The 27,128-nt window shown below is 36.5% G+C and overlaps 4 protein-coding genes and 1 non-coding gene across 12 annotated transcripts; 1 reads left to right on the forward strand and 4 right to left on the reverse strand.

Moving 5' to 3' along the window:
- Nucleotides 1-768: 768 nt before the first annotated feature.
- Nucleotides 769-4,566, reverse strand: LOC102608524 (probable transcriptional regulatory protein At2g25830). Of its 5 annotated transcripts, none has more exons than XM_052439094.1 (6): nt 3,608-4,566; nt 3,206-3,267; nt 2,911-3,115; nt 2,523-2,800; nt 1,801-1,921; nt 769-1,468 (listed from the first exon to the last, which is right to left on the reverse strand). In XM_052439094.1, exons 1-6 carry the CDS (start codon nt 3,866-3,868, stop codon nt 1,466-1,468), a joined length of 930 nt encoding a protein of 309 aa, XP_052295054.1. In that variant the 5' UTR covers nt 3,869-4,566; the 3' UTR covers nt 769-1,465. The 5 variants fall into 5 exon arrangements, with proteins under 5 accessions (XP_052295054.1, XP_024953549.1, XP_006476038.1 ...); XM_025097781.2 differs by having other exon boundaries at nt 769-1,435; nt 3,608-4,565; XM_006475975.4 differs by having other exon boundaries at nt 769-1,435; nt 2,959-3,115; nt 3,608-4,563.
- Nucleotides 4,411-9,264, reverse strand: LOC112497882 (F-box/LRR-repeat protein 4-like). Of its 2 annotated transcripts, none has more exons than XM_025097188.2 (2): nt 7,921-9,264; nt 4,411-7,064 (listed from the first exon to the last, which is right to left on the reverse strand). In XM_025097188.2, exon 1 carries the CDS (start codon nt 9,046-9,048, stop codon nt 7,957-7,959), a length of 1,092 nt encoding a protein of 363 aa, XP_024952956.1. In that variant the 5' UTR covers nt 9,049-9,264; the 3' UTR covers nt 4,411-7,064; nt 7,921-7,956. The 2 variants fall into 2 exon arrangements, with proteins under 2 accessions (XP_024952956.1, XP_024952955.1); XM_025097187.2 differs by having other exon boundaries at nt 4,411-7,069.
- LOC112498029 (U4 spliceosomal RNA) lies at nt 4,417-4,567 on the reverse strand. The gene has a single exon (XR_003065114.2). It is a non-coding gene; the product is annotated as a U4 spliceosomal RNA (small nuclear RNA).
- Nucleotides 9,265-13,846: 4,582 nt separating the features above from the next.
- Nucleotides 13,847-19,160, forward strand: LOC102607730 (hypothetical protein). Its single transcript, XM_006475972.4, has 5 exons — nt 13,847-14,528; nt 14,955-15,821; nt 16,530-16,985; nt 17,469-17,658; nt 17,749-19,160. Exons 1-5 carry the CDS (start codon nt 14,004-14,006, stop codon nt 18,681-18,683), a joined length of 2,973 nt encoding a protein of 990 aa, XP_006476035.1. The 5' UTR covers nt 13,847-14,003; the 3' UTR covers nt 18,684-19,160.
- Nucleotides 19,161-20,628: 1,468 nt separating this feature from the next.
- On the reverse strand, nt 20,629-26,268 carry LOC102607442 (nuclear pore complex protein NUP85). Of its 3 annotated transcripts, none has more exons than XM_052440047.1 (18): nt 25,837-26,268; nt 25,494-25,596; nt 25,262-25,369; nt 25,095-25,178; nt 24,680-24,751; nt 24,489-24,545; nt 24,139-24,258; nt 23,832-24,032; nt 23,568-23,678; nt 23,436-23,473; nt 23,147-23,303; nt 22,744-22,845; nt 22,539-22,595; nt 22,196-22,342; nt 22,026-22,096; nt 21,837-21,924; nt 21,461-21,517; nt 20,629-21,143 (listed from the first exon to the last, which is right to left on the reverse strand). In XM_052440047.1, exons 1-18 carry the CDS (start codon nt 26,196-26,198, stop codon nt 20,946-20,948), a joined length of 2,133 nt encoding a protein of 710 aa, XP_052296007.1. In that variant the 5' UTR covers nt 26,199-26,268; the 3' UTR covers nt 20,629-20,945. The 3 variants fall into 3 exon arrangements, with proteins under 3 accessions (XP_052296007.1, XP_052296009.1, XP_006476034.3); XM_052440049.1 differs by having other exon boundaries at nt 22,196-22,318; nt 25,262-25,372; XM_006475971.4 differs by having other exon boundaries at nt 25,262-25,372; nt 25,837-26,267.
- Between the last annotated feature and the right edge of the window lie 860 nt (nt 26,269-27,128).

The following is a 27,128-nucleotide window of genomic DNA, read 5'->3' on the forward strand; positions in this document are numbered from 1 at the left end:
AAAAATGCTGAGGGAGACATTGTAGCAGCAGCCATCAGATCCTCAAATTTCAATGGAGATGTTTCCCTTGCAAAAGCTAAAGCAATTGAATGGGGAATGCAGGTGGCAACAAGTGCAGGTCTACCAACTATCACTTTTGAATCACATTGTCAAGTGGCTGTTCGCTTGGCAAACAACAGAACGGGTAGCAAAACTGAGATCTTTCTGGTGATATTAGAGATTAAAGAAAGAAAAAAAGATATCCAGGAAGTCAAATTCACTACACTCACAGGTCTTGTAATGCTAATACCCATACCTTGGATAAGTCAGCCTTAAAAGGTCTTGAATCTATTGTATGGCTGGACAGTTTACCAGTTTAAATCATGTGTTTACTCTCTATTTCTTAACGAAGTATTTTCCTTATCAAGCCAACAAAAAAAAGTGATAGAAATAATATGAAATTGTCTCTGTTTTGAAACCCATATGCAGTTTGCATGGGTAGATGATCGTTTTATCCACAACGCATCATCAAATCGTACGCTTCTAAAAACGGATGACATGTTAGTTAATTATTTCCAAACGTGTGCGCGTCGTAGGTTAATAATTTAAAGGTGTTTTAACATGTTGTCCAACACCACGTGTGTCACAGCAAGACGATGCGATCGCGTGGTTTCAAATAAAAACTAAGAAAGGGAGTTATCACTATTATCTATTTTTATCCTAACGGTTTGACAATCAAAGTACCATTACCGCTTGACCAATATGTGAAGCCAAAGTACAAACTTAAGGTTGCACAAAAATTGGGGCCAATAACACTTGACTAATGGCATCACGAATCATGCATATTACACTTCTATTGAAGCCACTCACATAAATGGGTATTTTCAGCTATTAATAAACTCAACGGAAGCACGAGGTAGAACAGCTATCTTCCTCGAAGAATTAAACACCACACCTCCATTTATATCCCCCTCAATACCAAAAATGGGTTAAGCTATGCGCCTAAGGCCTATTTATCCCAGCAACAGAAGGCAACCTTTCCATTTGATATGCTGATATGCATGGCTAAATTAAATTAAGAGCCTGTTGGGAGTGTGGTGAGGTAGCTGGGCTGCCAAAGCCCAGCTACTAAGGTGTTTGATAACACTTGTAGCTGGGCTTTGACAGCTTAGTAATTTTTTTTTCTCAACTTCTATTCCACAGCTATAACTTTTACTTCACAGCAGCTGTAGCTTAAAAGCTACAGCACCTCACTCCCAAACACATCCTAAAGCCTCTGCTCAGCAAAAATAAGATATAAGAAGACTGCAGCATCAAAACCTCGATTCAATTGTTGACATGGTGACAAAAGATACCAGTTCGATCATATCTGGTCAGTATAAACGGCATCAACATCGTCAAGTTCAAGTAACTTTGCGATAAGTTCCTTGTTCAATTCCATAGCCTCATCATCTACCTGAAACCCAGCAGGCACAGTACGACCACTTCACTTCAAAATTTGAAAGTGGGAGAAACAGCAAAACAATAGTCATTTTAAAACAGCTACAGATTCATCTTTATAGAAAGCATGTTGTCAAAGCATTTTGGTGAATGTCCTATACACAATGAGCAGTCCCATTATCAGTCAACACAAGGAAAATGCCTTTAAGATCATATGCAATGAGCATCCCTCAAATGTACAGAAAAAACAACTCATGAGTGACCAAATAAAAAGAAAAGATATCATCAAATCAATACTAGACACATATTTAAAAAAAAAAAAAACTCACTAGCAACAGGATAAAAAGAAAAGATATCATCAAATCAACACTAGACACATACCTCAATTGTTGTTATTGGAAGCAACTCTGAACCATTATCAGTTTCGAAAGGTATTCCTGCCTCACGCAGCTTTGTTGTTATATCTGTGTAATTGTCTGATGTACTTACAACCTTATAATACCTAATAGGAAAAACAATGAATGGTTAGAACATTCTACGGTCGAACAGCAGACATAACTTGCACCAAATTTGAAATGAAGGACCTGTAGAACTAATATACACACAGGTCACATTCATTTTATGTAATATACCCCAAGTTATTCTATAATAATGAAAGAATAATCCTTTTACTGGAAAAAACTATAGATGAAAGCTTTATTGCATGCTCAAGACCTAACTCACCAAAACACTTCTACAAGACACAATCATCCAATCGGTCTGCACTACTCTAGGTGGTCATCTATTGCATACATCAATGTCCTCATAATTAAGATCAACAATAGTTTGAACTTAGAACCCACAATCAGTTTCAAAGTATGTAACATAAGAATTTTAAATATGTATTCCTTTACAGTATTGAAGATGCACCCTGTTAGTACTTGAATGCATCACTATCCATTACCACCCACCATTGTAACTTTGCAGTTGATGAGGCAAAAATATTGGCAGCATAATAAGTAACAGATCTTACATTAGTTACAAATAGCAGAAAATGACACTGAAGCATCAGAAAAATAGAAGGGGGACATAATATAATGCAAAAAGAAACAGTGGAGTGCTACCTTTCTGCCCTATCTTCATCGGTGTCGTCCTCATTTACTGGAGGTTCAATAACATCCTCAGCACCAGCATCCAAGGCAATGTCAAGGAGCTGATCTTTATCAGCATCTGTGAATTTTATATTTACAACTCGAGCACGTCTAAACTTGAACATAACAGATCCTGGATCTGCCATCTTCCCTCCACAGTCCTTCACTACCTCTCTTACAGCTGCCACAGATCGAGTAATTTTATCTGTAAGGACCTCAACTACTATGCTAACTCCACCATAACCATAAACCTGTAGATGGTAGAAGCGCTTTATTAGAAGAGCCAACAAAACCCACCTTATGGATCAAAATCAGGGAAAACATACAGAGACTAACAACTCAAATAAAGCTACCAATCAACCATAGCAGCAACGTCTGGATAAAAATTGTCAATGGTATCAGAATCAACCTCGTATACTTTCTCAATGAAAGCTTCTTGTCCCTTCTCGGAAGCTCTCTTAATGTTGCGCTCCACAATATCTTTAGGTACATCAAGCTCCTTGGCTTTTTCAAGAACAGCAGCTAGAACAGTATTTGACGTTGGATTTGGACCACCTTTCTTGACACTGCATAATCCAATACAAACACAATAATCTATTAATGTTCTTCCTGCATTCCGTAATGTAATTTTAATTGTAGTTCAGAGACTAACTTACGCAGATATGACTTCCTTCCCCATCCTCGAATACAGCTTTGCTTTCTTTGCATCTTGAGCCCCCTGCATTAAAGCAAATTCAGAAACTACTGTAAGAGACAAGAGAAAAGTGTCTTCCCTTATCTAGATTTAACAATCTAAAAAGTATAAAACATGTCTTACGCAAGGATAAGTTACTTCTAAAACATCCACATTAAGAAACTAAGGAACTTTTTCAAATGCAGGTGATCTCAAGAATTTCACTCGGGCACTTCATCAAACATGTGGCCTTCAAGTGAACGTACAAATCATAAGCCAATAAAGCCATGGAAAACAAGTAGCCCAGTAAGAGAAAAATAATTACAAGCAATTTTGCAAAGAAGAGAACAAGTTCAGAGAGAGACGAAGAGTGTAAAAGAGAGACCTTTCGGCCAGCAATTTTGCTAGAACGCCTGCCCATACAAACAGGAGCGAATGTCCGTATAGTCCTCACTTGAAAATTACAGTGCTTAACTTCGTATAGGGGAATCCATGACGATATTGATGATGCTGACGAAAAAAGGTTCCTACTAAGCAGGCCGTGTTTTGAGAGTGCAAATGAATTGGGTGACCACTTTGAGGAGACTCCGTTTGAGATTCTGTGAAGAATTGCACCTACTGCCCTCGTCGACGAATGTGACCCCATATTTTTGCGCCTTTTTTTCCTTGTCTTTCTTGTAGTCGCAAGTGACGATATCTATCTAATCTGTGGAGCGCAAGCCAAGTAACCTCCAGCGCCTATGTTATGTGTACTCGGGCAAAAGAATGTGCATTCCCGCACGTGATTTCCGTACAGGATGTGGGCCAACGTCGCACAAAACTTATTTGTTTGCATCAAATTTTGCCAGTGTCCTCCAATTAGTTAAGGAGGTTGAAATTGTTACAAAGTCATTGTGGGCTTGAAGCTCGAGTTCTGGCCGCTAGTTTTTTTATTTGCACGAAATTTATAAAACTCGATAGCTTAAACGTGTGACACAAGATTTAAAAACCTTAATCTTGTGACAATAAGATTTTTATATTTTTAATATAATTCAAGCAACGATACTTGCCCCTATTGGGGGGCCCAAGCAAGGGGACAGAAACGTCAGTCGTCAGCTCCCGTTCCTGTTACCCTTCCAGTTTCTATTTGTAAAGGCCATTCGCAGGCAATTTTTATTTATTTTAAAAAACAAAACTTAGAACTGAGAATTGTAGGGCTTTACCCCGGAGGGAGCCCTTCCAGAAATTCTCGAAGGCCAGGGCTGAACCCAGGCCTACGAGGGGGTTTGGAAATAGTTTTCAACCAGCAATAGACGCGCCTCGGTTAGAACCTCACTAGCTGCGTCATTGCCCCAAGCGCAAAGATGCTTTAAACTGATTTTCAGCCCTGATTTTATAGCCAATCTCCACTCGACCCATAGCTACTTTTTATCAATGTGGGATATCTATTACTAGCCAAATACCTATTTCCACCTCGTTCAATCTCATCCAGACCGTTTATTGTCTCAAGGATTTCGCCCAGTGTTCTCGATAGGCAATCAACGGTCTAGATCTATGCTAAAATCCCTTAATTATCCTTTGCCTTCTGCTTTATATTTATATGGGAATGGTGCTGGATGCCTTGTCGATGATACTTAAGAAGTCCAAATGTTTCCTGGTTCTCTCATGAGTCCTAAACTCCTAACGAGGGCATGGCGTGATCTCTTCGTTTAACATCATTGGAGAATGGAGACCGAGCAACACTTCTCACTGCACTCGTTCGCCTTTACGGTGAATGTATCATGTATCTCCATTTAGAGAGAGACTTTTTAAGAACCAGCTTCTGCTTGTCATCTTGACCTACTCTCTGAAAGGCACTTCCAATTCTCCTGACAGTATCTTCGTCTGGTGTAACACCAGAGCTCCTCCAGGTCTACAAACACCTAAATTAAATACCAAGAAAATTTAAAACTGAAGGCCCCAAAGATATGATTCTTGTGCAAGAAAGGCTCCCAAATTCATTTTCCAGTTAAGAAAAAAGCACTACATTGATTGTACAGGTAATTACAGGAGTAAGGTGAAATTGTACCCCATTTTTTACTACCTCAATAGTCTTATCTGGCATGTTATGATGATCATATAAAGAGATCATCCTCGAAAACAATGGCTTTTAGATAAAGCGAGTATGTGTATGCAAAACCATGTTCCACAATGATGTAGCCTCACCTGCCCTCTGATCCTTGTCAAACGCTAGTAAAAATGTGTCATATGTTCATGGCTCCTAACCTCGACCCTTGCTCAACATCCACTTTGGTACCTGAGAATTCGTGATTGAGCTTCCTTTCTGAGAGGCTGAGATTGATAAGCATCTATGAACAACGATATCCAACTCTGAGATACATCAAGTTCTCATTCGTCGGCTATTCCTCATATAATTGCTTAAATCCCATAAACTCTTTAACGTGAGGATTCATCAAACAACTGATTGTAGTAGAAGGTAGAATTATAATATCTACATCTCCCTTGAATCAATTAACAAGTAGCTCAAATTCTTTTTCTAAAACCATCAAGATTTCAGTATTAGAGGTCATCTAAATTGAGCCTGCAATCACATTTATATCACCACAGAAGCACAAGTATGTCAAGTGGGTTAGAAGTGTTATACTTGAATGACACGAAGGCATTTATCAAGTGCTCGATAAACAGCCTCTTTCTCATTAGGAAGCTCAGAAACCTGACATTTCAAGTGTTAAAAGCTAACATGAAAAGATGGTCACAGAAACAAAGAAACTCATAGCTATTTGTTCAATTAAAATACTTTTTAAAAAATAACAATTCTTATATGATTGAGACATTCTACACAGACCCAGCAGAATCCACCCTTTCCTTCCGCAAGTGTTGCTCTTTCTTTCTCTCAATGGTTAAGTTTCAAGTAAAGGGAAAGCAAAACTAGAAACATTACTAAATTGAATATGAAGAAATTGCGAAGCAAGAGAAAGCACCTATTTCGTAATGGCATTGGAATTGGATTTGGATATGTTGCGGTTGTTTATTTTGATGCGAAAGCACTTGACTGAAGATTGCTACTCACCTGGGCCGCAAGGATGCAGATTGCGTGTAAGAAAAGAAACACAACAAATTACCGGATTTTTCAAAATTAAATAAAAGAAATTTCTTTAAACAATAATGCAGGCTATTGCAGTGGGGAAATGCCCCAGCTATTTGAAAAGCCAAAACCCATGAACTGAGCTACTTCGCTTCACTTATCTTATAATATGACAAATCATTCAAGTCTCTCACTCTCACAGTCTCCCTCTCAGTCAAATACCTTATTTATTCCCGGCGTGACCAATACTTCTCGGCATTATGCTTCACAGAAAATGAGGAGCAAGCTACCATATTCAATAATTAAACGGAATATTACCAGATGGATTTTCGATTTTTTGATTACGGACAAGACGCGAAAGCTAAAACCCTTGAGTTTCCGAGCAGAAAGAAAGACAAAGAACCAGTGTCAGCAAAAGTCGTCGCCTTCACCAATCGATCGATTGAAAGTACTTCATCGCCCTTTTATCGGGTAGTATTTTTAAAATTGCAACTGGCAAAAGAATATCAACAAAAAGGACGAAGTTGAATCTTCCAAGTTCTACTGAGTTTCCGAATTATAATGCAATGTCCCAAAAAATAATAACAATAATAGTAACACAGCTCAGTTACAAGTTCAGCTCAAAAGTAGAGAGTCTGTGAACAATAAAATCGGACATTCTCTGAAAACAAAATCCATGCTTCGTTGACTGACTGATTAACAAATGCAGCAATAATCAAATTATATTGCAATTCCGTCTCCTCGCAGCCTCACTTATCATCCCGCTATATAGCTCCTTCTACCCTACAGAAGAAAGAATTAAATATGTACATTTTCATGACAACTAAAATCAAACACAACTATGATGACTGATTGAATTACACTTTTGTGAAGTTCTGAAAGCTTAGTAGTTACAATATTTAGCAATTAAATTGGTAACTCTTAGTCAACAGCACAAATTTTATCACTCCATGGATACCATGGACAAGCTTTGTAACTGAACCTACAAAATTAATTTCTAATCTCCTGGAAACTTCTTCTGGGTTGAAGGAAGGAAGAGTATCAGTGAATAGACCCCATTACCGAATATGCACCTACATTTGACCATTCTTGAAGTGTTTGATTGAGTCTTAACATGCTTGAAAAGGAAAAATGATGACAAGGGGAAGCAAAAAGCGCCATAAGAAAGAAAATAAGAGAACAGAATTCTTCCAAGTACAAACTATAATAAAAAGCAAACATAGGCAGAGCCAAGAATTAATCTTTTAAGTGCATGTGACGGCAATCATATTGCTGCATTCTTAATCTTAATAACTTCCTAGAATAACTTAAACATGTCTTTAAGAGCTATCATTTGCATAGCCTAAGAAACCTTTCAAATAAAAGTCTTCATCACTTCATGAATAAACCATTGAGAGATGTCGTTTGACCATACTCTCAATCTAAAAATCTAATAAAGAAGGAATATCATCATTCATGAAAATCAAGTTTAAGAACACCGTGCATGCAAGAATGCATTGACCACCCATTTGATCACAGGCAGAATATAAATCTGCTTGAATATAATATGATCCATGGATTAAAATTAAAGGAAAACACTAAACAGATGTAGTAATTAAAATTGCTCTCAGAGTACAAGTCGTGATTCCACTAACCTTATTACAATGAAATTTACATCGGCCATTAATCCATCATCTCCAGTTTAGCTGGCAGAACCTGCTTATGTTTTCCTGCAAGTCCAGTGGCATCCAAATTTTCAAACCTTTATCAAGCACAATGCACTTTAATGACTGGCAAGTAAGCAGAGTTTCCAAATCATCCGAACAAATATTATAACAGGAAGTTAACACTAGACTTTCTAAGCACTCATGGTGGCAAAAAGCTCGAATCCCTGCCCCTGTAATCAACTCACACCCAGTTAAATCGATTGCCGCCAATCTTGTACAGTTCTTAGCAATTGCAATGAGTGTAACATCCGTTACATTAATCAACCAAGAAAAATTCAACCTTTCAAGTGTCTTCATCGAAGCTATAGAAGTCCCACCAACATCAGTCACTTTTGGCCCACATTCAGCTAAATTCAGGTCCTCTAAACAACTCATTTGCTTCAAAAGAGACACCCCAAAATCAGTAACTCTATCACATTCTGTCAAAACCAACTTCTTCAAAGATTTAGAGCAATGCCCATTTGCCAAAAACGCCAAACCTTGATCTGTAATCAATGAACAGCTATCCAAATTCAGAACCCGAATTGTCCTCAGCGTCCCAATGGCTGCCAAAGCTTGATCACTAATCAAACTACACCTCCCTAAGTCCAAATTTGTCAAACTTTGAGCTGATTTATTAACAATCGAAATAACCCCAACGTTGCCAGCACTCTTTCTCCTTCTCAATGAGACTTTACGTAAATTTGGACACCCATTTGCTATAGCACAAAAACCTTCATCACCAACATCATCAGAATCAGACAAATTACTAAACTCATCAAAAACTTGACGTGTTTCTTTGAGATTAACATTAAAAATCTGAATTTTAGGACATGTTTTCGCCACAAATTGGAGATGGGCGTTGCTGAGAAACCTCGTTGATTCAAATGAGCGTAAATTTGGGAATCTGGGTAGAAAATTATGCAGAGAATCAGGTTCAATGACCCGAATAGACAAACGGGTTTGACCCTCAACTCGTAGCCATCGCTTGCAAACAAGAGAGAACGAATTTCTGTCGTTCGAATCGTTGATCCGGTTAAGGATTAAGCTTAATTCATCATCGCCTAGCGTTGACATAACGATTTTTCCCCCTCTTTTTCTTCCTAATCTTTGTGTATTGAAGCTGTTTGTTAAAATGATTATCGGGAAAAGCTGGATGGAGAAACCGGGGGACTGTGTGATTAGACGTTTCGTGTGGGAAATACTTCGGTTTGAAGAAATGCTTGCCTTGCGAGTTTGCGTGTGCTTTGTACTTTGCTTTCTTCTACTTCCCACTCAAAGTCAGTTATGGGAATAAATTTTTGCCGGGAGGTTCTATTTATAAATTAGGAAACAAATATCTTTCAAACATAATTACGAAAAGGGTCCGGCTACGTTAGTTATTACATAATTAGGAAACGAATATCTTTCAATTCATAATTTTGTAGAGGGTTATTACATTTTGGGCTAATTCAGTTGTGTTCGGTTACACCATGTTTGTTACATAAATGCGAAATTCCCCGCTGACCACATGTTTGATGTCAAATACACTCTCTGTTATTTGTAATATTCAAAAATTGAGAACGTAACTAAGAATTTTTTAGTCATTGGACTAAAGATCTAATGGTGAGAACAGCCACAAACACTTAGGGCGTCGGTTCAAGTTTCTTTATGGGCAATGTAAATTTCTTCTTAATTTTTTTTTAATTACTTGAGAGATTTTTACGGGGATAATTTTCTTTATATAGAGTAGATTTCGTCTTAATTTCGTTATTACTCGACATATTTATAGGTGTACTACAATATGTGTGAATCAACCTTATTATTTAATAAGATTTGCGTCATAAAAGTATATATTTAGATTATCACCAGATTTCAAATCATAATTTATTTTTAGATGTAACAATACAACCCAAAAAAAGAAAAAAAAGCGCCAGAAACTATATTTTGTCTGTATTGTCAGTTGTGTCTTTAAAGCTCTACCATTTCTAAAATTCACATATATAATATCAAGACATTTTAAGTTACAAGATCATGATTTGTATGACATTTAAGCACCATGTTACTGCTGTCTTCACATGCGCCCATTTATTTTTATTTTTGGAAATATTAATATATTACAATCAGAACTCTGTTGATATTTACAATCAGATAGCAATTGAGACTTTTCTTCATGATTCTAGTATGACACAATCCGAATAACAACCTTTACTTAATACTAGAGAAAAATCTAATTTATCTCAAAGCAGAAAGTCAAATAAATTCTCATTATAAGGGAGTCAAGTCCCAATAATGATTGGGACTCTAACTTATGCACACAACTTATTACATGTGCCCATTTACTTAAACAGTTGTCGCACGTAAAAATACAAAAACTTTTGAAGCACATTAAATATTACCAAGTCATGAGTATGGACGAACGTTAGATAATGTATTTTATTTAGACTAGCGTTCTTTGTAATTTTGTATTGTGTAATTGGGATGTTGCATGACTAAACCCCATGTGAGGTTCTTGTCTTTTAATGCAGCAATTCATCTAGAAACCATGAGTCAGCTGGCTATACAATCATCCAAGAACAATAACAACTGTCTGCATGATCACTATTTAAAAATAATAATGATGACAATAATGCGTTGTGGTTGCATCCCAATAAAGGTTCTTTACTTCTTTGTTACTCTTTAATTGCTAGTGTTCCGAATCACTGCAACGAACTGAATTGAAGAAAGTTCTGCTCAGAATTAAGGCGGGTTACGGATTAATAATGTCCGAGCAGTTAACAGAAGCAACAGAACTGTGTACACATTAACGCAAACAACATTACAAAAAATGTAATTTGCTATCACCGGCCTCAGAATTTTATCAGCAAAAAGTGCTTTAGTTGGCTTTTTTCAGAAGCTTGTTTCTCAATGTAAATGGTAGGATCAATATACGACCTCATCATAAGGGGTTGATGGCCATTGATGACTCTCAATTCCACAGAAACTTCTCGTTTACTTACCTATTGTAATTTTGTAATCATAACATTTGTTAACCCTTTTGGCTTCCTCCCACCTGAAGACACTGATAATCATTTGCCCGAAAGCACGCCGCTGGGCTTGGTGGACCATTGAGCCCCGTTAGGCCCCCCCCCCCCACCCCCCCCCCCCCCCCCCCCCTCTTCCCTTTTTTTTTCCCGGTTTACATAGAATATGAAATAAAAGTAAATTTCTTCCAAAACCCAGGTAATGGAAAAATATATTCGAGCTATGATTGATAAACCTTTATATTATAATATAAATATATGTATCTAGAATTCGTAACTGAATCTTAAATGGTAATAAAAGCCCAAAAGCACCTTTCTTTTTTGACTGTTTAAACCATTATTTGAAATTATATATCATGCAACGAGCTTATAAATTTAGCAACAACAAGACACCAACCAAATTAAATTTTATTTGATGAGTGTCGTCAGGCTAGCAGCTCGTACACTGGGAAAGTAGTGCACCTCGGTATGCCTGAACAGTTCAATGATAATAAGAGGAAACGGGACCTGGAGATTCCCGTTTTGTTTCATTTGCCGTCCCTTGCTAATGAATTGGAATGAAATGTCACTTTTCGTCAGTCACCACCCCATGCACTGACTTTCCTTTTGCACCATATAAAGAAAATCATTGTTGGGAGGGAGCTTGGTTCGGATATAGTAACAACGTTCATGTAGGGGCAAAACTACAATTTATAAGTTGGCTCTATCAATACATCACAGTTAAGTTTTCCATCGTATTTTCATATTTTCTATTGTATGTCTCAGGTTATGTTTTCATTTCTCAAAGTATCTTAAAATTTGAGGCATATGACAAAAAATTGGCACAAAAATGAAATACTTGAGATATGTAATAAAAACTTAAAAAATACGTTAAAAATTTAGTGTGATGCGTCAATATATTTGATGGACATTATATATGATAGACGTCTGCTCTACTCATTTTTCACAAGGATAAAGACGGTCGCTACTTAATTATTATATAACTAAAGAAGGAACGAAGTCTCCGTGATGAACTCAAATATTGCGAGAGCAGCAGCATTAACTAGGCAGCCAATAAAAGTCAAATCGTAAATTACCGCGCAAAAGTTAATATCAACTGCAACTAAAAAATTTGTTGATTTGTCTTGAACTTGAAGGCAAATGATAGGTTTTATTTGTTTACTAAATTAATTGGGTTCGGGTTGCCTGTCATCATCATAGGCCCTGGCCCCAGTAGTCGTAATACAAAATTGACAACCAAGATTTTTCTGCCACAGGTAATTTTTAAAAACTCCCCATGAGATTTGGACTTGTTGCAAGTAGATAACGAGAATTGATTTATATGTAAAAAATCTCTTACCGTCAGTTAATTTTAACATTGATCATTAGTTGACTGTGCAAAAATAATATTACACTTAACAATAATTTGTAGACAGAAATAACTAAAAAAAAATTAAAATTATTAGTTATTTTACCCTTTTTAAATTATTGATATTTTCTTAAAGTTCCTACAAGAAAGATAAAATTAAAAATTTTAAAAATTCTCTTTAAATTATTGATATTTTCTTAAAATTTTTACAAAAAAGATAAAATTAAAAACTTGAAAATAAAATAGTTATAATCTTTACCTATGATATTGTAAATTTTTAGAATTGACAAGGATAAAATTGTCAAAAAATAGGGTTTGTGCTTTTCGCGCCAATAATTTTAATTTTTTTTTAATTATTTCTGTCTATAAATTATTGTTGAGGGTAATATTGTCTTTATATAATCAACTAACGGTCAATGTTAAAGTTAACTAATGGTAGGAAATTTTTTACAAATAAATAAATTCTCGTCATCTACTTACAACAAGTCCAAACCTCAATAAAGACTTTTAAAAATTATCCTTTCTGCCACCGTCACTCACTTGTTTATTTATTTATTTTTTAATTCTTGCATCAAGAATTTGTATGAAAATAAATCTTTAATCGATGCATATGGTCCCCATCAGTGGCCTCCAATCAAGGATCCTACACGCCGTATCCAACCTTTTGCCTTCCAATTCCAGCTCTCTTTCTCACTTTTATTTTTCTTTTTAATTCTCCAAAATAAACACCACGACTCGGTTCGTGTGGCGGCCCTGGCGAGTTTCACCTTTCACGGCTCACGCGCCTTCTTTAGATCTTTATACGGTTAGTAGCTGCTTTGATGGGTTCAAAGTAATTTTATCTCTCAAATATTTTCTTTCTTTCATCCATCCAACAAAATTGACCTTTTCTTTTGAAAACTTATATTTATTATTTTTTTATTCTAAAAGCCCTCAATGTAACTGCACTTATTGTATAAGAAATTATTATTTTTTATCTTATAATAATTAATGAAATAAATATATTTTGATCTTATTTTTATACACGTGATCATAAATGTATCATTCGTAAAAGAAATTGATGTTGTAAATTAACGACGAAAACTTACTTTTACGTTTATTTTATAATTATTAATCAAGCAAATAGTAATTGTCACCTATTTTTATGATATTTCTTACATAATTATGTAGTCTATGGTGAAAAATGTTGATTTTATAAATTAACTAAAAGAAAAAAAAAATTGATTGGACATGACCCTCTTTTATATATTCAACGTAATTACATAATGTCTAGTAAATAGAATTGATAATATGAACAAAAGCAACGTTGCACTTAATTATCTCTCATAGTTATTATTATTTCCCTCCTTTTATTATTGAGAAAGAAATTATAAAAAAAATCAGCAACACAGCAGAAGGCAAGCCAACGGTAAGAATAACAAACAAATGAGAAAGTAATCAATTTACACACATTTTAAAAATAATAATAATAAATAAAAATTAATTCACGCATTTTGACACGTTCACACCAGAAATCCAACTAAAAAGTGAAAAAAAAAACAAACAAACAAATAGACAAAAAGCAAAATAAAATTTGAAAAAAAAAAAAAAGCAAACAGATCCTCAGCTGGTCGATCACAGTCACAGAAGTTTTAACATTAAAGTAGGTTGGGCGGTGAAATTTTCAGAAACCAAACGACAGAATGGCTCACCTCTTCAGAGACCTTTCGCTTGGCCACTCTAAGCGAGAGTCCACGCCGCCGCCACCGTCTCCGCCGCAGCTGACAATGCCTCCGAGAGCCGCCGTCGATCTCCCCTCGCCTTTCGGTCAACTCACTCAGCTCTCCGATTCCGACCTCCGACTCACTGCCTACGAGATCTTCGTTGCGGCCTGCCGCACCTCCACTGGTAAGCCTCTCTCCTTCATCCCCAACAGCAACTCCTCCTCCGACTCTCCAACTCACCACAACCTCAGCTCCCCGAGTCACAACTCGCCGACGCTCCAGCGCTCGCTGACCTCCGCTGCCGCTAGTAAAATGAAGAAGGCGCTCGGCTTGAAGTCTCCGGGTTCGGGCTCCAAGAAGAGCCCCGGGTCGGGTCCCGGCTCGGGCCAGGGGAAGTCCAAGAAGGCACTGACTGTTGGTGAGTTAATGAGGACTCAAATGGGAGTTTCTGAGACCGTTGATTCAAGAGTGCGGCGAGCTCTCTTGAGGATATCTGCTGCCCAGGTCAGCTTAATTTATATTTTTAATTTTCTTTGATCTGCTTCCATTTTTATTTTGTCGGCTTTTTTTTTTTTTGCCTCGTAGCTCTGGTCGTTTTGCTATGAACAGAGATAAAATCGAGATTATTGATTCGTTATTTTTTAAAATTTTGCAGCTTTTGATCTGATCAAAATGGATCTTGATTTTGTTGAAATGCATAATTACTAAAATTTATTCGTTTGTTTTAAATTAGAGGCTTAGTTAGCTGATTCCTTATTTGTATATAATGCTTGTCAAAATGTGACTTTGTTTGCTTTTGGCTTGTCTTCACTTGTTCTTAATTATACAACTGAAACTACCATATAAATTTAAGCTGGAATTCATAGCCATTCAAGGATTGATTATTTTGGCATATTAAAAAATTGGCTTCCTTTGATGTGTTGGTTACAGGTTGGAAGGAAAATTGAGTCAACAGTGCTTCCCCTAGAGCTGTTACAGCAGCTCAAGTATTCAGATTTTACTGATCAACAAGAATACGATGCATGGCAGAAGAGAACACTGAAACTTCTTGAAGCTGGACTCCTTTTGCATCCTCGTGTGCCACTTGATAAGTCAAATATTGCTGCACAACGGTTGAGACAAATCATTAGCGCCGCCTTGGACCGGCCCATTGAAACTGGGAGAAACAATGAGTCGATGCAAGTTCTTCGTAGCACTGTCATATCACTTGCTTCAAGATCTGATGGGTCTCTGAATGAGCCGTGCCATTGGGCTGATGGGTTCCCGTTTAATCTCAGACTTTATGAAATGCTTTTAGAAGCCTGTTTTGATTCTAGTTATGAGACATCTATCATTGAGGAAGTTGATGAGCTTATGGAACAAATAAAGAAGACTTGGGTAATTCTTGGAATGAATCAGATGCTCCACAATATGTGCTTTACATGGGTTTTATTTCACCGTTTTGTTGCAACTGGTCAAGCTGATACAGACCTACTTTATGCAGCTGATAATCAGCTAGCGGAAGTTGCAAAAGATGCAAAGGCAACAAAGGATCCAGAGTATGCCAAGATTTTGAGCTCTACACTGACTTCAATTATGAGTTGGGCAGAGAAGAGGCTTCTTGCATACCATGACACATTTGATGATGGAAACCTTGAAACCATGGACGGCATTGTTTCTCTGGGAGTATCATCAGCAAAAATTTTAACGGAGGATATATCTAATGAGTATCGCAGAAGGAGGAAAGGTGAAGTCGATGTGCCCCGAAGCAGGGTTGAAACCTACATCAGATCATCACTAAGAACAGCTTTTGCTCAGGTAAGTCTTTGTTTTCTTCTGTAGCGGACACAGGCTTCTCTACTGAAAAGTGATCAAACATGCTACACTTTAGATTTTGTGAATCCAGTACTTATATAGTATGACTGTGCCCTCCATCTATTTTTTGTGCATAAAGTACTGAATTTTGATTCATATAAACAAGATGGGTCTCGTAGTGCAGCAAGGCAATGGATTCTAGTTAACATTCTTTGGAAAATGAGGTTTTTAGAAAATGAGACAATTTTTATTAGTTTTCATTTTCATGTCCAAAATTTGTCAATATGTTATTTTCATAGGAGATCCCTATGAAAATGATGCTTTAGGTGATGATATTGGTGTATAGACTTAATTGGACTGAGAGAGGCTCAGTTTTCTCTCTATTTTTTTTCCTTTTTAACATGTCTACATCCACAATATTTTATGTGTGCAAGATGCGTGAATGCCAAAACGTTTGCTGCAGGTCAATTAGGGTGGGCACAGCTGGCACCAGGTCAACAATTTTAAATTAATTCTACTCCGAGCTAGTTCAATTTAGAAACATCAATATTGCTTAGATCAAAACTCTTCCTTTAGTTAAAGAGCATTCCAAGATCTGGCCTAAAAGATTGCACACTTGAGAATAATCACATGGATAACATTTTTATTTCTTAGTATTCATATTTTTTGGGATTGAATAATGATTTTAGACATGTTTGGTTTCTCTTATAGAGAATGGAGAAAGCAGACTCAAGCAGAAGAGCATCTAAAAACCAGCCCAATCCTCTTCCTGTACTTGCTATCCTCGCAAAGGATGTTGGTGAGCTGGCCATTAAAGAGAGGCGGGTATTCAGTCCAATACTAAAGAGATGGCATCCTTTGGCAGCAGGAGTTGCTGTGGCCACCCTTCATGCTTGCTATGGGAATGAGATAAAGCAATTTATATCGAGCATAGTGGAGTTAACACCAGATGCAGTTCAAGTATTGAGAGCTGCAGATAAATTGGAGAAAGATCTTGTGCAGATTGCAGTGGAGGATTCAGTGGACAGTGATGATGGTGGGAAGGCAATAATCCGTGAGATGCCTCCCTATGAGGCCGAAGGTGCTATTGCAAATCTGGTGAAAATGTGGCTCAAGACAAGAATAGACAGATTGAAGGAATGGGTTGACAGGAACTTGCAACAAGAGGTGCGTGCAGTAAATTAGCATTATCTTTATGATTATGAAGAATATTATGTGTCATAACCCTTGGGGCCACCTGCCTGGAATATTTGTATCCCATGAGTTTCATAACTACCAAGGTCGTAGTGTCTGACAGACTTCTTCAGTCTAAAACTAGGTGAACATAGAAAGGCAAGAGATTTGTAGGTATGTAGAAATTTTAGCATTATTGGATGGAGTTGGTGGGTTAAAAAATCGTAATATGTTAAGTTTTAATGATTTCAACCACATAGCATAATGGAACAAGTATCTGAAGCCATCTTCTATGTCACATTTTAAAATAGATGCACTTATAATTGCCAATTCAAATGCTTTGCACAATCTTGCTTCCTAATGATTGTTTGTTGCTCCATTCCTTTAGGGTTATTTCCTACAATTTATTGTTTTGCTGCTTCTGCCAGGATACTTTTCTGAGTTTCCTTGATCTCATCTGTTTTCTGCATATTATAGGATTGGAACCCACAACAAAACCAAGAAGGATTTGCTTCATCTGCTGTTGAAGTTCTGCGAATTATTGATGAAACTTTAGATGCATTTTTTCAGCTGCCAATTCCGATGCACCCAGCATTGCTACCTGACTTGATGGCTGGCCTTGACAGATGTCTTCAGTACTATGTTACTAAGGCAAAATCTGGCTGTGGTAATTGTTGAAAGACTTAACAGCTGATCTTTACCATGTTTTAGGTTTCCATGCTGTTTAATAAGTGCTATCCTTTGTTTTGTTTTATAGGATCTCGGAACACATATGTTCCTACTATGCCAGCACTGACCAGATGTACTACAGGATCAAAGTTTCAAGGAGTGTGGAAGAAGAAAGAAAAGTCTCCCAATTCTCAAAAGAAGAATTCTCAGGTTGCCACAATGAACGGGGAAATTTCCTTTAGGGTACCTCAGCTTTGTATTCGTATAAACAGTTTTCACCGAATCAAAAGTGAATTGGATGTTTTGGAGAAGAGGGTAATTACTCATTTGAGGAATTGCGAATCTGCTCATGCAGAAGACTTTTCAAATGGTCTGGGGAAGAAGTTTGAACTCACGCCAGCTGCTTGTGTGGAAGGAGTTCAACAACTCTCTGAGGCAGTGGCTTACAAAATTGTTTTCCATGATCTGAGTCATGTTTTATGGGATGGCTTGTATGTTGGGGAGCCGTCTTCCTCTAGGATTGAGCCTTTACTTCAGGAGCTTGAGCGCAATTTGCTGATCATCTCAGACACCGTGCATGAAAGAGTTCGTACACGGATCATTACGGATATAATGAAAGCTTCATTCGATGGGTTTTTACTGGTTTTGCTCGCTGGAGGCCCCTCTCGTGCTTTCACCCGGCAGGACTCCCAAATAATAGAGGATGATTTTAAATCCCTTAAAGATTTATTCTGGGCAAATGGTGATGGCTTGCCAATAGAGTTGATCGATAAGTTTTCAGCTACAGCAAGAGGTGTCCTTCCCCTCTTTCGGACTGATACAGAGAGCCTCATTGAGCGGTTCAGACGTGTTACCTTGGAGACGTATGGCTCTTCTGCCAGGTCCAGACTTCCATTACCTCCAACATCTGGGCAGTGGAATCCTACCGAACCTAACACACTTCTACGTGTTTTGTGTTACCGGAATGATGAAGCGGCTACAAGATTTCTTAAGAAAACTTACAATCTACCGAAGAAGCTGTAGATACTTGAGGCATGGTTCATAGAGGGAAGCCGTTGGCAGCGTAGAAATTGCTGCGCAGAAGATTATTGTTGCTCTACTTGTATTTAAAAAGGTGGTGCCGACAGACTGGTGCAATCAATTAATTTTGTATAGTAAATTGGATCTGTCTTGGTCAAACCCGGCAAATACTCTCAAAGATCGCAAGTTGAGAGTAAGAGGAGATTGGAAGGGCATTCGGCTGAGAGACAAGGTGTGTGGATATTTGATATTTGTTACATCATTATATGCTTATGGAGATATTTTTGTTTATTCTCTACTCCAATTAGTTTCATTTTCCTTTTGTCGCCGAGGTTCTTTGTTCTTTTATTTATTATTTTCAGTCATTTTTATTATTATTATTTTGGTTATAAGTTCTTTTGTAGTAGGTTTTTTTTTTTTATCAGACGAAGTATACATGTAATTTGTTATAGTATGTATCATAAGTTATTGTTGATTGCATTTTATTGTTGTTTGCATCCTTGTAAAAGATCGAAGCTACCATCATCACAGTAATTTTCTTCATGGGAGCCAAAGTTGGGGTTGTTAGATATTTTAATAGCCCATTTGGTGTTCTTTTGTTTTGCTTGTGACCCATTTGTAACAGGCTGTTGTGTAGAACTTGGAAGGCAAGGTTGCTATTTGTCGATCGGGTAGCCGATCACCTTTTCCATTGGATTCCCTTGCTTGATTGTATAAAGATAATGGAAGACCGTGTTAATAATCTCAAACATTTTTCTCTTTATGATTAATTTATATATTATAATTATAATATTGGGCAGCTGAAAAAAATTTCATCTTCTTGCTTTTTTTATTTATTATTATTTTTTTAATCATCTTTTCAGATTCAATGTCATCGTCTGCCACTACTTTGCAATTCTCCTGTAAATATATTGATATAAAATTAATTGTAAAATGGAAAAAAAAATTGGAATTTTGAGGGGAAAATGGAAAGCAAGAAAATAAATTAACATTTCATGAGGCGAATGTTAACCGATGAGTATTGCACAAACAGTCCTGATCCAAAACTCACATTTTAGGCATCTCTACTCCATTCCCGTCCCTCACACAATAAACTACGACTCTCAATATTACACAATCCGACGATGTTGAAAGCGATGTTATCTTTTTTTTTCCACAGCGATTATTTTATTCATTGTTGTTTGGTGCTCTCATTACAGAGCTACGGTTCTTATTGTGCAAAGAGAGAATAATTAGTTAATAAAATGATCTTAATGAAGAATAATTTTGGCATTTGAAAGAGTCAACAAAATAAAAATTATTTTTTAAAATTTATTGTACAAGGGTGTAAAACAATGAAGTGTTCACAATAAATTTTAAAGGTGCAAATAACCCCTCTCTATGCGAATACATTGATGTTTCTAATACAGGTCTTATTAATTTCACTAATTCTCCCCATTTGATGCCCTGCCCCAAGGCAATTTGAACCCCATGTTTCTCAAGAGTGCAGACTCAGACTTGCAACATTGAGACCACTTGCTCGTCTCTGCAGCTCAACCTCTAGTTTGAATTGGCCTCCATAATATTTTAAAACAAAAGATGACACTTCGATCAGTTAGGGGAAAACATTTTCAACAGCTTTATAGCAGTACTTTCTTGCAGACAGGAGCAGAACCTTATGTACATACCAACTATGCTAAATTACTAAAGGACGAAATAATAATTTCCAACCATTTTTCTGTGCTTACAATTGCGAGCACTGATATACTCCCCAACAGTCCATCAAGTAATAATGACTATTATAATGCAAAAGCATCAACAACCACAACCTATTAACCTAAGTTCCCACCACCAATTCAATTCCAATAAAAATGCTTTACTCACCTAAAAGCTGAAATATTTGGTGGGCTTAGACAATCAGCAAACAATGTGGTAAAAGAAGAAGCTATGGATACAGGCTATGAACAGATCATGTAATCTTGCATCATTTTCATTTCAACATCAATAGCCTTCACAAAGTAGAGGTCAAGAACCAACTGCAGTGGCGGGGCCATTCTGTTGACGGTTACTGATATGTTATACAATGACGTGCATTCGCACGCACTTACATTAGAAGACGAAACAGAGAAAGTAGAGAGATTAATGATTTCCCCACATTTTCTTAATAAAAGATGATAAAGGCAAACTCTCATCTTCATTAATAACTCTGCTATTGTAAAGGCATGAGAAAGAAAGACTGCTTCCAAAATTACCAAGAATAAATAACTTCGGACAAAAATCCGGGCATCACTGTTCCTCTAAGGTAGTCCGTCCAAGATTTGTAGCAAGTGCTAGTCTTACAGAGCTCAATGCATGGGGTGGCAAGTCAGCTTCAATGAAGTCCGGTCGTAACCTTGCTATTGATAATTCTTGTAGTTTATTCAACAAAAGATTTGTCTGCAGGACATTTAGCAGGGGTCTCTCCTCCCAATTAAGCAGTTTCAACTGCACAAAAGCATTTATGAATAGGCAAGTAGCAAGCATGTGTGTTCATAAAATTCTAAACACAAAACATGATAGTGCAGAGTAATTCATAATTCTGCTGGCAGTGATAAACCTGAAGCATGATGTCGAGTAATGCAGGAAGACAAATGAAATGAACTATCAAGCACAATAACGGAGGGAAAAGAATGCAGTCTTCCCCCACAAACCATTAAAAATTAGAACAAAAAAGCACCGGTTATATGACTAGCACTTAGAAGAGCTTAACTTTTCTATCCTTAAGAGATTTATCCAGAACAATATAAATAGAAATAGCTCACCGAATCATGCAGAAGAGGCAGCCAAAAGCGTTGAGGTGTACACGGATTCTTCATAAGCTGCAGTGTAATTAAAAAGGAAATTTATCAGAGCTGACACAGATAAAAAGTTACACGATAGCTGCAAATCTGAACTGTTGTCAAATAGAGAAGAGAGAAAGAAACATTATAACAGCAAACCCAATAAATGTTCTACCCAATACAGAGCCACAGGGGTCATTTGTACGGACTATAGACTCAAGTATTTATAAGTCTGTTCGAAGAGGCTCATTTCAAAAGAAGCCCAATCCATGACAAACTCCTAGTCTAAATAATTTGAAATTTTAGTTGATGATGGCAGCTACAGCATTTCCATGGTAAAGGAGTCCATTGCACATACCGAAATAAGTGACTCTACAGCTTGGCGAGCAGCATCAGTAGTTTTCCCATCACGAATCTGCAGAAGAGATTTCTTGAAATCCCTATAGCTGTACACAATAGGTTAGAACCAATCTAAGTGATTCAACAAACATTGTTAACAATAATCAGACACATAGTCAAGAAGGTACAATGATGACAAAAATCATACTTGTGCAGAAATTCAAGACCACCAGCAGTCTTAGGTTCAGAGCCCAACAATTGAATTAAACCTTCCCATTGCTGCATTGACAATGCATGGATTACAGAAAAAAAATTAGAAGAAAAAATAAATCCCAAGACCAATCTCCAATATTTATTCAACGAATATATGATATTTACCCTGAAGTTTTCATCAGAGATGGACCTTCCAACAGAATCAAACATCTGCTGAGCAATCCTGTTAAGTCGAGCCTCATCCCGAGCTTGCTGAAGCCAGTAAACTCCAGAACCTTTCTTACCATGCTTCCAGTTGTACATTCCGGCAATCTAAACATTAACACCAAAATTTCCAGAAAAAAAAAAAAAATACATACATACATACATATATATATAGATCTTGCCACTCTAATGAATATTCTTTCAGGGGGAGGAAGACCAGAATTTCCTCAAATTCACAATAATAGTTAAAAAGTAGAGTACATCAACATAGCAAATGATGCATTCCAAAATTACATGCAGGTACCTTCATAATGTTTGAACTAACACTGTCAAGTTCATATAGGCGGCAGATCTCTAAGTTCTGCATAAGATGAAAACATGGTACTTCCATCAATAATAGAAATGACTTCAAATACAAGATGATTGGATGAACATAAGACCACACACAATTGCAACAGAAGAATAAGGCTGAGAAGAGTAAGGCTGGAAGAGAAAGATGAGTCAATCACCTTAAGCAGCAATTGATTATGATCAACAGGTTGCTTATACAATAACATCTCCAGCAAACCCATGCCTTGCTTAATGCATGATGTCAAATAAATTGGAGCTATCTGTAGCAACACAGGGACAAAAGGTTAAGTTATGCAAAATAAAATAAAATAAAATATATCATTGCTGCAAATGTATAGAATAAAAAAAGAAACAAGTATTGAACAGGTGGAAATAGATGAAAAAATAATACAAAAAAAAATTAGGCATGCTGACGAATATCCAGACACAAGGCATCCCCTAGATAAACAAAGAAATTAGGCATGCGCACATGTATTAATGACTATAGTTTTGACTCTTCTAAAACAACTTACCAACTTAAGAATAGACTATTGGGTAGACTCCGAAGAAATTCACACTTACTTGCCAAGTTAATGGATGAGAAGATAGAACTTGAGCATAAACAAGTCGATGGAGCTCCTCCATGCTAATTCCCCCCAGGTTATCACGCTCTTCATGCAAAAGAGTATCAGCTTGATGACTTCCAGCAGTCAACACCTCTATGGCATGGGTAACCATCCTAATGATAAGCCACATGAAAAGCTACATCTTAACTAATGTCAAAATCAAAGGCAGCATTGCAGAGGAAATTGCTTTTAATGCATGAAAAAGATTAAAAAAAAAATGGAGAGACAATAACATAGTAGCTCACCAAGGACCAAACCCTTTGGAACATTCTGCTAACACAACCTGAAACATTATAAAGGCAACTGGAGTATACTACCAAAAAGGGGAATAAAAAAAGGATAATGTAAACCACTGACATCTAATCCACAAAATTGACCTCAATATTTTCACCAAGAATCCCAATGAGAAGTCCCATTAATCTATGAGAAGCAGCCATTGGTTTCAACTGAATGCATTTCTGAGCCAGGCCATACATGCTTTCTAAACCCTGCCACAAGGAAAGAAATAAAATGTCTGCATGAGAACTGGCTGTCAAAAAATATAATGTATAACAAATTAAAGATTAAAACAATGCAGATATAAGAATAAATATTTATGACCATAAAGGCATAGAATATTCATATTTAAAATAGGTATTTACCACAGTGAACGGCCTGATGTACAGAAAGTGAGCAATGTACAGTTCCATCCAGTGACACGTCAGAGTGCAAAGATTATTGGTGTTTCCCAGCATGATTTGCAGCATATTTCTCAGGCCCTCTTGAGTCTGACGATGAGCACACTGAATCCAGAATGTACTGCATTCCAGCTTAGCTATCTGTGCCCGCCATTTCTCCCATGCCTAGCTAACAAATATATATAAAGTCACATATAAACTGAAAATAGAAAGAGTACATTTGTGTCTAAAGAAGTTTAAAAATAATGTATACCATTAAAAATAAAAATACCTTCATAAAATCAGGCTTAGCTTTAAAGCATTCACCTAATTTTCCAGCTTCCAATTCCGGACGCATGCGTGGCATTTTTGAAATAAGGACAGCAACTGCCTCCACCAGACCATTCTCCGTCTGGTCAATCACAACCAAAGAATAAGATATAAAACTGTAGAGCATTCGATCATAAAACAATATTAGATGGAATAAGAGGCAAGTAATACGTTCTGAAAGACTCCAATACTCTTGATTATTAAACAATGATAGAACCATAATGAGCTAGAAACTTATTTATAAATTCAAAGTGGATCAAAACTGTATCTTCAAATATGGTGGTTCATGCTCAATTTATTACCCTTACCAACCTCACGGTTTCCAAGCTGATCTAGTTGATAAGATCCATGCAAGCGCAACAGTTTTACCTGCAAGTGAAAAAAAAATGTAAAAAAGATCTCTAATTGTTCATATACACTCCAAAAAAGGAACTTACCGTGTCTCATAGTGCTGGGAAATGTAAAACACCAAAATGACTAAAATGAAACCTAAAACTACTTACCACAATATCAAGCCAACCAACTGCTAGCGCTGATGACATCACTTCCCAGTATTTGGGTTCATCCTCAATTACCTGCAAAAGACATTCTCATTAGATTCCACCATTTTAGAGAGCCTTATCAATTATCGATGTAAATAGTAGTTTTTTTCTCTTTTTCATTTTTATTTTTATTTTTTTAGGGAGAGACATAAATTACAAAAACCATGAGACCTAACAAGTACTTTGCATCTAATGAAGAACCCACTCTTGTCCTAAATATCATTTCACTAGAATTCTAGCCATGCTCATGAGCAGAGTCCAGCAAAAACATTTTACAACCCAATTGAATTCAAAATTTCAAATGACCTTTAGTAAAGAATTCTAACAACTAGTGAAGAAAATGAATGGGATGGAAACACCAATCTATAGGTCAAACCTGTAAGCTGACAAGATCCTTCTGAAAATCCACAAGTTTTGAATGGACAGTTTCCTGTGTGCTAGAGAAGAGACTATCATAATCCTGCAATGGATGACCCTTGGTATGAAAAAAGCAACAAGATGAAACCAATAGAGGGAATGGTAAAACAGACGGAAGATATTTACAGCTAACCAATCAACAAGCCGTTCAGGTAACCATGCTTGAGAAAGTTTGTCAGCATAAAAAGATTCCATCAGCTCCCATGCAGCCTTCAAATTGCTTGGCTCCGGATCCTTCTGCAACAAAGATTTATTAGGCCACAGTTGAGAAAGACACTAAACACGAGCATAAGTTGACTAAATTCAGTCCAAGCCCAATAAGAAAAACTATTTGTACTCAAATAAAAACCATGTTCACCTTTAAGACTTCTTTAGGGTCTTCAATCAGGGATTGAGTCGTCGAGGTTTGATTACCAAGAAGTGAACTTATATCCTTGCTGTACTCCAATACATATTCCCACCTGATTTCACAGCGAAATATGATCAATTGCATATACATAATACAAAAAAACAAACAGTCCATTATTTCTCTAGCTCTAAAATTCAAAATGTAGAACTAATCAAGTTTTATAATGAATTGAGATGTATATAAAATTTTATCTAAGCTTAAGCAAATGTAATTGCAAGATTTCAGTTAATCTAATAAAATGATTCAATTTAATTTATTTAAATACGTATAGAATTCCGTCAAAAGTAGCTACCACTCAGCATCAAACGGTGACGTAGTGGAGGAAATCTTGGATAAGCTGGCGAAAGAATTTTTGCGACTCTGAAGTAGAGCAAACGGAGAGACCGAACCGTAGGCGATTCTCCTCCACTGAGCGTCGCTTATCTCTCCGTCTCTGCCGTCGAGCCTCACCTCCACCGCCTTTCCTCCGACTTCATTTTCAGAATCTTCTGACGGTTGTCGGAAAACCGTGACGCGTAGCGAGTTGCCTCGAGACCAGGAGATGCCGAGCCGAGAAATTGGCGGCTTCAAGCCGTGCCGCAGTGGGTACACCACTGGTTTCTTAGCCTCCTCGGAGTACGGAACTATAGCTCCGCCTTGATTTTCGCCGGACATTTGCCGGAGAGTATAAGTGAGTAAGGGCTTTGGAGGGGTTTGTCCAAATTACAGAAACTCTCACGACTCACGAGTGCACGCGGTATATAACAAAATTGATTCTAGTAAATAAATCGTATAAACGATATATCATACATATAATTTATAATATGCCGACAAGTCATTTTTATTATTATTTTATAAATGACAAATCATACATACAATACTTACTGGGGAGTAAAAGTTTTACGTACCATCTGCAAACTGACATTAATCACACAATTTTTATTAATTGTATGTAATGTCATCTTTGGATAAAGTTTTAAACGACAAGTCACAAAGCTTTCATCCCGGAGTGAAATATTATGATTTGTCATCTATTTCCTGAATATATCGACGACATATTACACATATTACGATGGATTATTTAATATTAGGAATATGAATACATTTAATTTTTAATTTTTAATTTTTAATCACAATTAATTGTAAAAATAAATGGAAAGTTATGGTGAAAAGTAAGGGAATTATCATAAATATTCAGTTAATTCTGATTTTTTTTTAAAAAATTTATTGAAAAAGTAAATGCAAAGTTAATATACACACATGTATATGTATATGTGTATGTATGTATGTATGTGTGTACACACACACACACAACCTTAATTAATTGTTTAAATACCCTCAGCTTATTATTCTCTAAAAAATAGTGTGTAAATATGTATATTAATTTTGTATTTAATTTTTCAAATAATTCTGGAAAAAAAATTTCAGAATGAATTGAAAATTTATGACAATCCCTTATTTTTTTTCCAGAATTTTTATTTAATTTTTAATTAATAATGACTAAAAAAATTATTCAATTAATTATAACTAAAGATATTCATATTCCCAAATCAACAACTATCAAAAATAAAATGGTAAGATCAGCAAAACAGATGATACTCTAGG

Source organism: Citrus sinensis, chromosome 1 (genome assembly GCF_022201045.2).
Source record: "Citrus sinensis cultivar Valencia sweet orange chromosome 1, DVS_A1.0, whole genome shotgun sequence".
NCBI classification, from domain to species: domain Eukaryota; kingdom Viridiplantae; phylum Streptophyta; class Magnoliopsida; order Sapindales; family Rutaceae; genus Citrus; species Citrus sinensis.